The sequence below is a fragment of the Numida meleagris genome, chromosome 6, assembly GCF_002078875.1.
Source record: "Numida meleagris isolate 19003 breed g44 Domestic line chromosome 6, NumMel1.0, whole genome shotgun sequence".
Taxonomy (NCBI): Eukaryota; Metazoa; Chordata; class Aves; order Galliformes; family Numididae; genus Numida; species Numida meleagris.
Window position 1 is genome coordinate 13,151,405 of NC_034414.1, and position 15,119 is coordinate 13,166,523.

The following is a 15,119-nucleotide window of genomic DNA, read 5'->3' on the forward strand; positions in this document are numbered from 1 at the left end:
ACAGCCTGTTCCAATGCCCGACCACTCTTTCCAAGAAGAGAATTTTCCTAATATCCAGCCTGAACCTCCCCTGGTGCAACTTGAGGCCACTCCCTCGAGTCCTATCACTAGTCAGGCAGTTGTAGAGAGTGATAAGGTCACCCCCGAGCCTCCTCTTCTCCAGACCGAACAATCTCAGTTCTCTCAGCTGCTCCCCATAAGGCTTATGCTCCAGACCCTTCACAGCTTCGTTGCCCTTCTTTGAACACGCTCCAGGGCTTCAGTGTTTTTCTTGTAGTGGGAGGCCCAAAACTGAACACAGCACTCAAGGTACGGCCTCACCAGAGCTGAGTACAGTGGGATGATCACCTCCCCGCTCCTGCTGGTGATGCTATTTCCAATACAAGACAAATGCTGCTGGCCTTCTTGGCCACCTGGGCACACTGCTGGTGCACGTTCAGCCGAGCATTGGCCAACATCCCCAAATCTTTTCGCTCCACGCAGCTTTCCAACCTGTCTGCCCCAAGCCTGTAGCATTACCTGCGGTTGTTGTGACCAAAGTGCAGGGCCTGACACATAGTCTTGTTGAACTTCATCCCATTGACCTCATCTCATCGATCCAGCCTGTCCAGGTCCCTCTGTAGGGCCTTCCTACCCTCAGGCAGATCGACATTTCCCATCAACTTGGTGTCATCTGCAAACTTAGTGAGAGTGCACTCAATTCCCTAAAAGATAAAGTAGCCTCGAAGACAGGGTTAGCTAGAAGTTTATTTCTCTCTACTAAATTATTTATTCCTATTTAAGCTCCAGTGGGTAGCTCACATTTATGAGTGCATTACTGTTTCAAGAGCTGTCAGCACAAAAGGGCCAATCCTGAAAATCAGCGTGTTCAGTAGCTCTCCATATTCTCCCCTTTCCTTCAGTTTTATGCTCAGGACCACAGAAAAGAAAGCCAGAAATGACCTGAGCTGCAAGCTCCAGGGCTTTTAATCTAGCAAGACTAACAGCCAGCTAAATTCTTGCAGGAGCTAAAATGAGGACTTTTTTTGCAGTGAGGTTAGTTTTCTAAGGGAGCTCCTGGATTACATACTGGCTGGAGTCTTTGAATCAAGACATGACATCTTTTTTAGACAGTTCTGTCTCATCTGCCAGATTTGGAGGGAATGCAAAGCACGGATGAAATTTGTTGCTTTGGGTTACACAAGGGATTTAGTTAAGTGAAGGCAGTTTTAGGCCTACTGCAGTTCTTGCCTTCTCTGCCTTCCCAGAGCCCCCACAAAATGGGTTTCCATGAAGCATCTGTCACATCCCGAAGCAATCTCCAAAATTCTTCTGAAGTGGATGTGGGTTTCAGAACAAATGTTGTACTCAAATCAGAATTGGAGGCCCAAAAGCTCTGGCATCTAGAAGTCACTTCTCTGCCGTTGCTTGTTTCTTACCAGATGCTTTATAACCGGTGTTTTTTGAATGCTTTGTAGATGAGCATGCATTAATAGCATAAAAGTGGACTTAGTACCAGGCCATACCCTTTGCACCCTTTCATGCAGCACTTTTCACCGCACTTCCTGCATAACAAGGCAAATCTTATAGTCTGAGTCTGCCCCTTTGAGCCTTCCTCTGAAAAAGCATCGTGGCACTCTAGGGTTGTGCTGTCTTGAAGTGAACTGCAGGCCTACAGCTCTTCTCTTTTTCCCGGAATAAAGTAGAAATAAGTTGAGCTGTGAGCGTACCCAGTAACGCTCTGAAGGAGAATCTCTTCCACTGTCAATTTTTAGCTGGAGTGAGGCTTTTCTCATGTCTTTTCCTTTGTTATTGCCTGTTTGCTGCTCACAGCTGAGCTGGATACCCAGATATCTTGTTGGCAAGCTCGTGGCTTAAATCAGTGCAGGAATGAAAGACCATCAGCACGGTAATTCTGTCAATTATCCCTCGGTTAGACAGTGTGGAGTAGTAGGTGAGGGAAGCATTAGAGCATTGGTTTCTCTGCTTGGTAAATATAGAAGCAGTGGAAAGGACTTATATTTGTATGTGCAGTCTGATGTGCAGTCTGCTTTTCCTCTGGTGCTGAGAGGAGCTTTGCCATTGACAACAGCAGGAGCTGGCTGTCAGTTCTTCGCTGACGTGGCTTGCGTTACTGTGTGAGAGAAGGATGCTGCTGCCGCTGCTTTGGTTCTGTACTGGGAAATCTCCACTATGAGAGCTGTGTTTAAGTGCTGCAGGGATGCTTTTTGCTTGTTACGTGTTCCCCAGCCTGCTCTCCACTGTATGGACCTGGGCCTTCTGCCTTCCCGTGTGACTGGCATGGTCTTGCTGGATTGCTGCTTTCTGGAGAGAGTATCTCTGGGATCTGTTTTTCCTCTGAGACGCTTATGAGCAGCTCCAGAGGCAGAAAGCTGAGACGGCCTTTCTGGGAACAAGGGTGGAAAATAGCTCAGTGTTAGCGTTCCAAACTCAGCTATTTAGATCTGGATTATTTTTAAATATTTTGCTTTGATACATGTAACTGGCTGTATTTTCCTCTTCTCTCTTTTTGTGTTTTAGATTATCTTTAATTTTGCTCCCCCACAAACCTGCTCACTGCGGTCAAGAGTATCTATGCAAACAAAGGTTATTTACAATGCCAAAAGTTAAGCAACTGAGCTACCTGGCTGCCATCACACGTCAGCAGCACAGCTTTGCATGGGGCGCTGAGCAAAGGGTTGCTCTGATCAGCCCCCTCAGGTGCATGGCGTCCTGGCATTCACATACAACAGCTTTCACCAAGAGTTCTGTTGAGTGGCTATGCACTGCTGAATCTGTAGCATCTTACACCAACTGTGCAGGGATGGAGGTGACAATGCATTTGTGGAATGGTGTCTTCAGAGCACTGCACAGATCTTAATTTTTCCTCTGTAGGTGATACAGTTTCAGTGGGGAGTATGGGTCCCCTACGAATTGCAGCTGCATGGCCTGAGGCAATCCCATTTTGGAGCTTGCTCCAGCTGGTAGCCGTTCACCCTACTTCAGGTAATACACATACCCTCATCTGATGGCTCACACGTGCTTGGTAATGAGTTTCAGGCTGGTCTATGTCACATTGAGCTCTCGGGCACTGAAGCTGTCTCCTGCAGGAAGGAAGGAGCAGACTCTCACTTTGTAAATCACGGCTAATTTATAAAGGCAATGAAACCTGCTGTGTAAATAAATTATACACCAAAAATGAAAACCCAAACATTCTTATTGGGACTGCCTTTTACTGCGACTAGCGGGGCAGGTGAACGGACAGAGCTGGCATAAGACAGACACGGGAGGGGAGTTTGCCACACTGGAACACGTTCATTGCATCCCCGCATGAGCTGCATCAGCTGTGAAGGCTGAGCTCCGGCCCCGAGAAGCTGCTGAGGGTTCCCCATTGATTTTGGGCATCTGAGTGAGTGCAAAAACTCTGGGGTGGTTCTGAGGGTGGAGTGGACAGGGCAGAATGACCCAGCCTTTGGCCCATTTTCCACCTGGTGCTGCTCATGACACCTTGTGCATACTGAGATACTTTGCCCTGGTCCTGCCCTCCTGAACCACCCCATGACTGCACCGCATTCTCTGCTGTGCTTTTCCAGTAGCCTAAGGGAGACAGGAAAGCTTGGAGGCTTTTTTCAGGAAATGTGTCCTATCTCAAAGGGCTTTCCTTTGCATAGCGGCTGCCCCCAGGGAAGGAGAGGACCTCGTGTTTTGCAATGCCAGCCCAAAGGCTGGGTTAGCTCTTCTCACTGCTAGCAAGAGCCTTCCCTCTGACTGCACATGGGGAGAGGGTAGTGCTTGTAACTCAGGATGGCAACAGTCATAGTATCTGTTTGTAAGGGCTAAGAAAGAGCTGCTTGTGGATGGCTATAAAAGAATCCTTTAATTTCAGTCAGGATAGTCTAATGCATCAGTCAAGCAGTGGGAAAGAGCCCAGTACCACCTGGCTCTTCTACAGGCATGCGTGGAGGCTTTCAAGGAGACAAATGCTGTCCTTTATCCTTGCAGAGCAGTCAGGCTTATCTTACTGATTAAAATACCCAGCTGATCTGTCATTTTAAAGAAAACTGAAATTATTTATATGTGCTGTAAATAGGAAATAAGGACAGGAGTGACACTAGCTTTTCTGTCCCACTTCCCTACACATCTCATCTTGCTTCTACCTGCAGCCAATGCAGCTGGTCATCCTCCACACAGCTTGGTTAAAATGCTGACTTTTGCAGAGCTGGTGCTAACACTGACAGAGTTACTTTTATGAAAGAGACTCCAAAATCTTAAAAACAAAGAAAAAAGAAGAACTTTAGCTGCTGTACATTGAGTTGACTCCGTAAGTAGCCGTTACTCTGGGTAAATCCTTGTAGAGAAGAGGATATTCTACTGCCTGGATTCACCACAGAGCAGACTTGCTTCCCTGAAGTTTGCAAATACTGAGAGTCAGCAAATCAGTAATTATAGCCTCAAACTAATATCACTTTTTTTTTTTCTCTACATAGCTTTCTGGCACTCTATAAAAAGATCTGGCACACTACTTAGGATTAAGCAGCTTTGAAGCAGTGGAGTCATCTGGGTGTGAAACTTTGATTTCCTGTGTCTTGAAATGAACTGTTATTTCTATCTTTCCTTTTCAGAAAACCCCCACAGCTCATGCCATGAAGGAGGAGAACTTTCTTCGTCGCAGGTTCTCCCTCTGCCCGGCCTCATCCACCCCTCAGAAGGTCGATCCTCGCAAGCTGACACGCAATCTGTTCTTTGGGACTGACAATGACATCTATCCACTCAGTCCAGGTAGATTTCTGCTGTGCCAGTGCAGAATGTATCGTGTCTTGTTTTTATTGTACCGCTTTTCCAGGTGAAACTCAGTGCAGAACCTCAGGTGCTTGACTGAAGTAGACTTTCTGTAGCGCTCTTCCAGGAAACAATGAGAAACGAGTTAATGTGAGAGTGAGAGAGAAGCTGTTCTTGCAACACGGGTATCACTGGATCCCAGCCGGTGCTGTTTTCATGATGCTACCTCACTGCTATGGTGTTTACCGGGAACAGAGGACATCAGAGTTGATGTTTGCAACCATTTGAGCAGAGCGTGGCCTCATATTTCAGAAATGACTGATGTTTTCAGGCAATTCTAGTCCAAGGCATTTGATGTGTTTCACCCTAAGCATTGAACTCTTTTAAGCTATCGCCTGGGCCCTGTTGCAAATGTTTAATGGAAGGTTTTCCTGTTTAGATTTGAAGCCCAGGATAAATATTATAAGAGGGCTTTTTGTAGGTAACACTCTGTAAATTATCTACAAGCACTACAAGCACCAGGGATATTGACATGTTGCAGTGAATGGCAGACTGGCTTTAAGCTTTCTCTGTCTTTTGTGCTTTGATTTTGTTAGCACCCTTTTGAAGGAAATAGGGCGCACGTTATTGTTTCAGAATTTTTTTTCTCACAGTAAACATTCAAATCTTTCCCTGACTGCAGTCTGCAAACAACGCTTCTGTTCCAGCCTGTACACAAGCGCTTCAGGGAACAGTCACAAGTTTGCAGTACTGTCATTCACAGTTGCCATGTCAGTGCTAAATAATCAAATCTCACAGCACCTTTGCGAGCTCATAAAAAACTGATATCTGGAGAAAGAACATAGCATGTTGAATAGTTTCAGTTTTCATTTAGATGTAGCACCTGGTAGACTCTCTGGGCTTTGAAGATGTAGACCAAAACCAGGTCTGGGTTTCCTGAGCTAAGTATCTAAGTGCAAAGGTTTTGAAGGCTTCTGACTCTGCAGGTATTTCTAATTTTGGGTGCTTGTTTCAAGGCAGTGAGGAACCAATTTTGAGCAGTGCTGACTAATCCTTGCTGTTGTTGAAGTCACTGAAAGCTTCAAAAAACTCTCGCTAGTCTAATGGAAAACTTAAAACAAGACACCTAAAATCTCATACATTACAAGATACTGACTTGCTCACAGGGGTATTTCAGTGCTGTAATAATCTTACAGATGCCAGGGAAAGTTGATCGTGGAAGAATTCATCACTTCCTCAGTTTCCCGTGTCACCTCATTTCTCCTTGAACCCTGCTGCCGGCCGGCCCACAGAGCCTGTGCTAGGCTCAGCAGAACAAGTGCCTTGAACCACACTGGAGCAGGCGGAGTAACCTCCAGCACTGGTGTCAGCAAGGGAGGCAGCCCACTGTATTGTAAAGGAAGGGCATATGCCAAAGTATTTGTAAAAGAGAGAATATCCCTTTGAAATAAAAGTTACCACTTCAGCCAGGGGATTCCTTGCAGAGTCTGGGTTTTTATCTAGCCTTACATTTTTACCTTTTTTCATTTCTTCCCTGGTCCCCACAGCACTACTTCATCTCTTTGTGTTTCTCACATTTTCCACAAGAAATATCCATCGTTCTTCACATTCATTTGCCATTTCCCATGGTGGATTCTTCTTCAACTCCTTTCCAGATTTAGCTGTTTTGTTTCTCTCTGAGTCTCCCATGTTTCCCTCCTACCTTCTCCACATCCTCTGAAGGATGCTGCTATGACTATGCTATGAATATGACTTGCTGCAAGTCTACATCCATGAGCTGTATTCAATATTTCCGTCCCCCACTTTTCTCTCTTGTTTTGCACAAATTTTCAGTTCTTGAGGTTTTTCCTGTTGCGCTGTCTGGCCCCAGCAGGTTCTCTTTCCAGGGACACAGGGCTGGTTTTTCAGGTAGGGGCTGCAGGCAGTGCAGGCAGCAGAGTGCAGTGAGTTCCTGCCATGGTGTAGTGTGATGTGAGGTGGCTGGAGCCACAGGTCTCACTGCTCCACCCACTAGAATTAGCCCTGCAACAACAAAAGAGTGCAAATAAATAATTCAGTGAGATGGGAGTGCCAGACTTTACACCCCGGGCAAGCTCTGCCGCAGAGGTTCTGTTCAGTGAGAGAAATTTTTTAAAGGAAACATACAGAAAAGCAGAGGGCACCATCTCAAATAACACTTCTGACTTTTTGCCTCTTGCTTTCATATATAAATGCTAGTAATTATGGTAACTAGAAGAAATTTGAAGAGGACGTTCTCTTTTTAGAAAGTCCACAAAGTAGGGAGACATGAGTTCCTTACCCACGTCTTTCTTTCATGTAGCAGTACGGGGAAGGAAACTTCCTTTCTCATCCAGAAGGAAGGACATTTATTGTTGGAGTAGCTAAAAGACCTTTTAGAGACTCTCTCTTTTTGACTAAGCTGGGACACACGGAACATTTACATAAAAATTCGGATTAGCCTAGCTGCATCTGAAGAGCTGCACTTTAATGAATATGGGAATTTTACTGTGATAGATACATGGAAATAAATTTCAGTCTGGTATATATATTAGGCCATGTGGCTGACATTTACTGCAGTAGCATTCATGGTGTCAGGACCGGTTTTATCCCCAATGGTTTTGCCACACAGCAGAGCCCACATTTTCTCTTGTAGTTACCCAGTTACTTTATTCAAAAAACAATAAAGCAGTAGTTCATGCTGTGCGGAGCTAATCTTCAATTCCTCAACAACCCAGTACTTCTACTTCGTTTTACCATTGATCAGTCACGCTTACTGTATGATGCTTTATAAAGAAGAAAGGCAAATGCACTCATAGGATGGATGCACAGCAGAAAGCAGAACAAGAGAAACAGTAACTTTTCTGGAAAGTTTATTTTCTGGAAAGTTTATTCTGTATTTATTTTTCCTATGCGTGGCAGTAATGGGGTAAAAGAAGATAGCAGGAACTCAACTCTGTAACAGTAAGACTGGAGTGTTGGCAGTTTTCTTTGCAATGTGGTGATCACTTTTTCCATAAGCACCATTGATTCCCTTCCCGGAATCCTGATAATTATTTGGCACAATACTACTAGGCTACTTTGTGGAGGATCTTTCTTAGCATGCCATGTTAGCTGCCAGCACTTGAAGATAAAAGAGCCTCAGCGCTATTTCTGTCACGAGCGTTACGTTTTCTTGATCAAGGAGATAAGAACTTCAGCTTCTACAGCCAGTTAATGTTTAGCTCCATTTATGTTTTTATGTGGTTTCCTATTTATTCTCTTGAGACAGCTATGGCTGTTGTGCTCTGGGTGGAACTCCCTTTTGGGCTTTCTGTACGCTTAACTATGTACGTGGGTGTCTGAGAAACTTGCACATGGTTTCAATGAAGCTTTCTTTCTGAATAAGGGCTCTCTCCCTCCACACGGCTGCAACAAGTCTGCTTGAGACAGCTGAGATAGCTCTCCTCCAAAAAACTGCCAGCCTCTCCTCACAAGTGCCGATGGACTTAATGGATTTGAAATAAGAAGCTGGAATTTGCTGCTCCATAAACATACCTTACAAATCCTTGTAAACTGTATGACTAAGAGTGAAGAGTTGCATGTTCCCATTTTTCGTAATGTCCTGTGAGGTAGATGGTCCAGAATCTCAGGAGCACCTAAAATCCGACTGCTTAAGTGCAAAATCCTTGTACATGCATTACTAAGAGAAGGAAAAGTGTGCAAGCTTTTATATGGATATCAGCCTGGAGCTAAGCTTTATTTAAAGAATAAGATACAATATAGATTGTTTTGAATTATATTATAGATGCCTTTCCCTTGGAGCTGGCAGCAGCTGACTCTCATTAGTTTTACTTGAACTTTTAGGCTATACGTGACTTACCCATACATGAGCAGAAAAAAACTCTTCATGGGAAACGTACAATAGCTATGTGGCTTAGTGAGTTTTTTCCAACCTCTTCTGCCTCCATCCAGGAGCATATATTGAGAAAAGAGTCATCGGAGAAAGAAAAAGCACCTTCAGCCAACGTGTGGAAGGTTGAACACCTTCACTTGGGGACAATTGTCCCTAAGAACCATTTTTAATTGTAAGGCTGATGTGCCAAACTACCAGTTAATGCCTGTAGGAAGGGCAGGGTTTTCGTCCGGTCTCTGTACAGGTGAAACTCTGTAGCACAGTTGCAATCCCAGCTATATTTGGATGTTCTTGTTCTCCAACATGTCCCGTAATGGAAGTGCAGAACATGACTAGGAGGATATTTATTTTTCACTAAACTTTTATGGCTAGCTTTTCTAACATTACTTAGCTTCCCATAAGGCTTCTCTGAAAGCTCCAAGAGACATTGTGGCTTCTGCCACATCTGTGACAATTTCTGCTTGACTTCAAGAGAATTAGAATTTTCCTTTGCTGGTTTTGTACTTGGTGTTGTTTCCAGGACTTGCCCACGCAGAGTTTAAAAGCATTTTTAACTGTTCCCTTGTCTGCAGTGTGCTACAAATGGATTGTTTTTCAGTGTCTTGCTGATTCTGAAGCTCCAATTGCTAACAATTTTGTGGACAAAACTACATTGCAGTTGGGTAACAATGACTGTCTTGGCACTAAAAAGCTAGCCTCATCAGATGCTATTTTTTGACTATTAAATAAAAGCTCTAGGCTTTCTTTTGCTGTGAGGACGTGATTACAGTTGGCAAGAAGAACAGAATTTATCATTGCATTTTATTGCTTAGACAAGGACTAGATGTGTTCATACTAGTATGTGATGTGTATAATGCACTGCAATTTTAGTATATTTAGGTAATAGAAAATATATTTCTCTACAGTGATGGGAATGTCACAGTTAGTAAACAGTACTTTCAATTGAAAGTGTTTCTTATTTCAACAAATAATTTGGTTAGAAGATATGGGTCTTCTGCAGTATTTTATTTTACTAATTATGACTAGATGCTGTTCTGTCTTCTGTAAAGTTTGATGATCATAGTTATTATTTGTCAAATAAAGCATGCTATCAAGTGCATCTGTGTGCAGTTGCCAGATACTGACCAAGGAGGATAACGTATTAAATAGCTGCTTATTAACTGAATTCCATTCGTTGTTTGCATTGAATGAGGCATGTGGAATGTAAGGAAGCACAGGCTGTGGTAATGTAATTAAAGACTCCATCACAATACAGGCACACAGGGTTGCTGGTTAAGGATACATAACCAACCTTACTTCTGTTATTTTCCAGCCTTTAAATGCTGGACTTCGAAATTACGTATTAGTTTACCATAGTGTTTTCAACCATAACTTTTAAACAATACTTGTTACATAGTCCAAGCATGCGGACCCAGGATATTTCAAGCTCTGTAAGTTCTCTCTCTGTGATCTTGGTCTGCTTGCTATTGCTCCTCTCCCTTGCTGTTAGTAGTAGCCTTTTGAGGACCACGAGTCACCATGATTTTGCACAGAAATTCTCTGTTTCTGAATTGCATTTCTTTGTTGCAGGAAAAGATGTGGAAGGAAACAGCCCATCGATGCTGAAGGATGAGACGCCGCAGACACCAAACTCAGTTAGCAAGGTACTGTGGCATAGGGTACATCCTTGGTCTTGCTTTTGTTTTTTCTCAGGCTGAGTTATTAATCCTACTTACTGTCTTCTTTTTTAAAGATATTGGGAAAGCCTCTCACTTTGTTCCTGCAGGAGCTGAGTGTGCATGTTTTGGGAGAGAAAAAAAGGAACATTTTGGGATGCGTGTGATGTCATAGGGAAGCCCGTGTTTTCCTCTGACTTGACAGCGCCTGCCACACTAGAATCCTGTCTATTTCGGCCTCATCTAACAATGTAATTAGATATGAATAGCTAGGGTTGAAAGGTTGATTTTGTCAGCAGAGGTGCCTCCTGCTGTTCCTGATCAGCAAAGCAATCATAAAGCTTAATTATCTTGGAAGATAAAGCTTTGATATTTAATGTGTTGCATAGCATCTGAAACTGTGAGTTGAGATCTTGGGAAAGAGCTCTGAGAACTGGTGTAAAAAGAGAGGAACACAAACTGACCAAAATTTCCTGAGCACAGCATTTCCATCAAATTTTTTATGGAGAGGCGAAACTGGATCTAAAAGCTCTGGATCTGGGTGTTCAAAACCTCACTCTGCATCTAGAGTTGCTGAGTGCCTGGGTTTGCCTTCCTGCAGAGCTGAGATCAACCTTTAAATTAGATCTGGCTTTGAGATTCATGTGCGGGCTTTTTTGGCTGCAGCTCCCTAACATGTTTCTGGAGGGTAACTAGAAATAGAAGCAAGGCCTGTTAATAAATTTTTAACTAAATTTATTCAACTTTGAAGCTATAAAATGCAAATGACACCAGCTAAAATGAAGATATAACACAAAAGAGGCATCTGGAGACAAATGATTTTTTATAATACACAAAAACAGACTCTGTGTCTTCAAACACATTTGGTTGTGCTTGCCTGGAGCTCACAGGGATGCCCTGGTAGAGGTCAGCATAGGGAGATGGTGATGAGAGGAACTTTGGGAGTGTGCAGCAAGGGCTCATGCACATTTTCTCTGCTTTTGCTGGAACCTGGCAAGCTGTAAACCAACCTTGGTTTTGCATTTTCAGGAAGGTTCCTGATGGCAACCAAGCTCCTGGATTTTCCTGGCAGTGGAGAAAGCATAGGACCAAAGGATGGCATCCAGGGCATTGTTTTGAGGACAGATGTTTTGCATGCCTTAGAAGAAACGGTGTTACAGTGAATTAGGAATGTAAAGGAGGACTTTCTCTTTTAATCTCTGATGTGAAATTGGTCAGTCTAACCACAGGACAGAAATGCTGTTTGAATGGGAGTTTGGCTTCTGAATGGGGCAGAGCTAGCTTCTTTTTTCCTGCCTCAGGGTTGTGCATAGGCACACAGCATTTGATTCAGAGGCTGTAGGTAGCGCCTTTCTGCCTTGCTGGACCTGCCCACTAATGCCTGTTGTTCTCACTCCATGTTACTTCACTTTGCTTATTGCACACTGCCTGGTTCTTCTCTTCCAGCCAAAGAGCTTTTCTCCTCCCTTGCTTTGCAGTGTTAGTGACAACAGGGAGTCCCTATTGTGACATGCCTTGTACCTTAAAAGTTTAGACATAGTGATATTTGATTTACTTGATATTTCACTTTTTGTGTCCGCTCAGCTACAAGTCTATAAAATGAAACCTTATTGCCAGATGTCCAGAGCTGTAGGTTGGGACCTGTCACGGCATTTCACTTTAAATATAGTGATTCCACCTGTTTTAACCAATGAAAAAAGTTTATGCTAATTAGGTCATACTTAGATTCCTGACTGTTAGGAGGGAATAATTTTTAGAAGCCTAATAGTAGGGTGTGCAGGTTTAATTAATGGATTCAGGAGTAAATGTACTAGGTAACAAATCTGTGCCATCAATACTTACCCTCCATTTGCCACAGAGGATGTAACAGACCTGGTTGCACATCACTATTCCTTCAGCAGTGCTATTTCAATACATCACAACACATCGACTCTCTTCACTCAGCAATGAGAAGGAAATGAAAACTGGTTGAGTGCTTTGTTCCCTGGGCTGGGGCTTACGGGACTTTGCTTCCCCAGCACTTACCTGGAGTTCTCGTGTTTTTCCAGGCGGATAAATTGCATTTCTGTTTCCCATCTTCATCAGTGACATGGAAATTGTTCCTTGCATTTCTGTTTCCCATCTTCATCGGTGACATGGAAATTGTTCCATGCTTCACACTTATCCACACTGTGCAATGGAGCGGGCTGCAGGTTTCCCACATTAACAGGCACCACGCAGGACATTCCATAAAAACCCCTATAAACCTTTGCCTTCTGAACACACTGCACTGTGCTTGAGCTCTTAGTTGGGCTGCTAGTCTATTGCAGAATGTCCTGTCCTTATATCTGATGCTGGAACATTCCCTTACAGCATGTTTGCCTAGTTCTTAGTAATATATATTTTTAATGGCAGTTGCGGCTTTTCAGCTCAATTTTTATTAAAACAAATTTATGGCACAGTTCAGCTACACATTGCATTGCAGAGGAGTCTCTTTCATCTTCTTTTAACAACAACAACAACAATAGGTTATTTATTTCAGATTGCAGCTCATATTAGCTTCTATTTTTTAGAACCCTTTAACCACGTAGTCTGTGCCCAGAACTCACAGAGTGGTGTGAAAGAATCGCAGAGCAGTATTGAAGCTATTCTCTAGAACCAGGAGAAGCCTTTCTCTTGTGACTTGCCTCATTCACCACTGTTAGCATCCTTTAAGACTCTTTTCATTGCAGTGTGCAGCATTGCATTTTCTCTTTTTTTTCCCCTTCCTATGCTTAACTCTTTAATTCTACTGTCCGGAAAGCAGCTGGGGTCTCTCAGTATACACTCAGAGACATGCAGAGAATTGCAGTTATTTTAGGGGACCAATCAGAGAAAAACCTTGAAGCTGGCTATCAGTGGTATCTCACTCTTTTAATTCCCACACTAATGCCACAATGAAGTCTAAAATTATCACACTGTAGGAGTGTTGCTGTTGCGTGCACAGTTACATGACGTATGGCAGCATGCACAGTTACATGATATATGGCAGGACAAAGCTTAGATTACTTTGTTCATCGTGAATGAGCTTTTCCACACACCAGAATAGTTCAAGACTTCGGTGTGTGATTTTTAATTTGAAATATGAATTCAAGTGGCTGCAAGAAATCTGTTTTGGCTGCAAAATAGTTTTGAACAACTCATACAAGTCGCTTGAGACTTAACAAGGCTACAAATCCTGAACTGTCCCAAGCTCACCCTTTTGAATCGTGCTTTTAACTTCTGAGTTAATTCCAGCCACGCTTGGGACTATCACAGAAGATCATTCACACCTCTGGCAGCCTACAAAGGTGCCTTTCCCCCTGGTCTCCCTTAGGCAGGAAACTAATGAATCAGTTGTCAGAGAGAGAGATCCAGAAGCTGCAGGAACCAGTGATGAGAAATATGCCTGTGTGTGCTCAGCACAGCTTTAGTGGAGAGCCTGGCCCTTCGAGATGGTCTTACACTAAACCAGACCCTTACTGACATTTCATTAATGTAATTTATGCTGTAGATATTGTGGATACAATTATTTTGGAGCTAATTATCTCTGTCACAACTTATGTGCTGCTTCTGTGCCCAGGAGCGCATTGCTTCTTCAATCACTGTTGGCCATGAAGGATTTTGCAGCTGATTGCAGGTGAGCAGAGATGCAGCCTGGATTATCCTGGGAAAATTGAACTGAAGATGAGTGGGATTTTTTACTGAGATAGGAAATGTGGAGCATCCCTAACTTACGGAGATGCATACCAGCCCTGCCACTCCCAGGTGCCTCACAGAGAACAGTGTAGAGTAGTAACTGATTGCTTGCAGAACCGCAGTCTCAAGGTTGATAACTTTGGGTAAGCTGCAGTACTCCTGTCATGTCACCTTTAGGCAGAGGCGATCAGTTCCTTCCTCTAGTGTGCTTGAGGTGGGGTCAACAGAGATGCTGAAATTGAAACAATTTATTAACAATTTAGGATAGCAGATTTTAGGCTGAAACTCCTAGTTTTCCATTTTTTGCTTCCTCGATTTGCTTAAACTCAGCCTAGAAACGAGAGCAATAGTGATAGCTAGAGGGGAGAGCAAAGCTTTGCTGCAGATTTCTGCTTAAGAATACAATTGAACTGGTCAGTGAAACAACATCTTTCTCAGTGTGCAGCATTCTATCTCTCCTAAAATGTTTTTTAAATATTCTAAAATTGCCAAACGTTCTTCCCAAGAAAGGCTCACTTAAATGATTGTGTAGCAGTCCCAAGAGGTCTGTGACTTTTTCTTTGATTACAATAATCTGACACAATGGAGGAAAGCGTTCCACTTAACATTAGTATAACTTGATATTTTGAGTTGCTTGTGTAGCTGACTTTCAGTGACGATTTTCCCTAAATATTGCTGTCACTTCAGCTGTTTGTACAAGGTTTTCAATTTGGGCTCATCGTTGTAAACGATGATAGGTATTGTAAACAGTTACTGTGTCTTTGTAATGTTGCTGAAACAAGTTGAATGGTTTTTGCAACCAGAAAGTTGGAGGTGAAATTTATTTGATTTGCTGTAAAAGAGCACATTAATTGAAGGGTAATCCTTCCGAATCCTGAGCTTTATCAGTGAGAACCATTCCACTGACTCTGGTGTGCTCCAGATGAGTTGTTAGCTATCATTTTATGATAGAACTGCTCATAGGAAATTGAAAACCACGTTGTTTAAATGAGATTGAGGTATCTGTGAATATTTGCATCAATAACAAGAAGCTGTTCATTTCCCATCTTAGACTGAGCTTTCCATGGTGTTCATGTTACTTCAGGAGCTTTTGCTTCATCTGTGTTATTTCTGCAGTA

The 15,119-nt window shown here is 43.1% G+C and overlaps 1 protein-coding gene across 8 annotated transcripts in view; it reads left to right on the plus strand.

The window, feature by feature from the left end:
• Positions 1-15,119, plus strand: part of OSBPL5 (oxysterol binding protein like 5) — a 175,904-nt gene that overhangs the window by 113,823 nt on the left and 46,962 nt on the right. For 7 of the 8 annotated variants that reach the window (XM_021403281.1, XM_021403280.1, XM_021403282.1 and 4 more), the window contains 2 exons: positions 4,602-4,758; positions 10,220-10,293. In XM_021403281.1, coding sequence (XP_021258956.1) covers positions 4,602-4,758; positions 10,220-10,293 — 231 coding nt within the window. Of the gene's footprint in view, positions 1-2,868; positions 2,986-4,601; positions 4,759-10,219; positions 10,294-15,119 lie in introns of those variants that run through there. The other variant, XM_021403283.1, reaches the window with a different exon arrangement.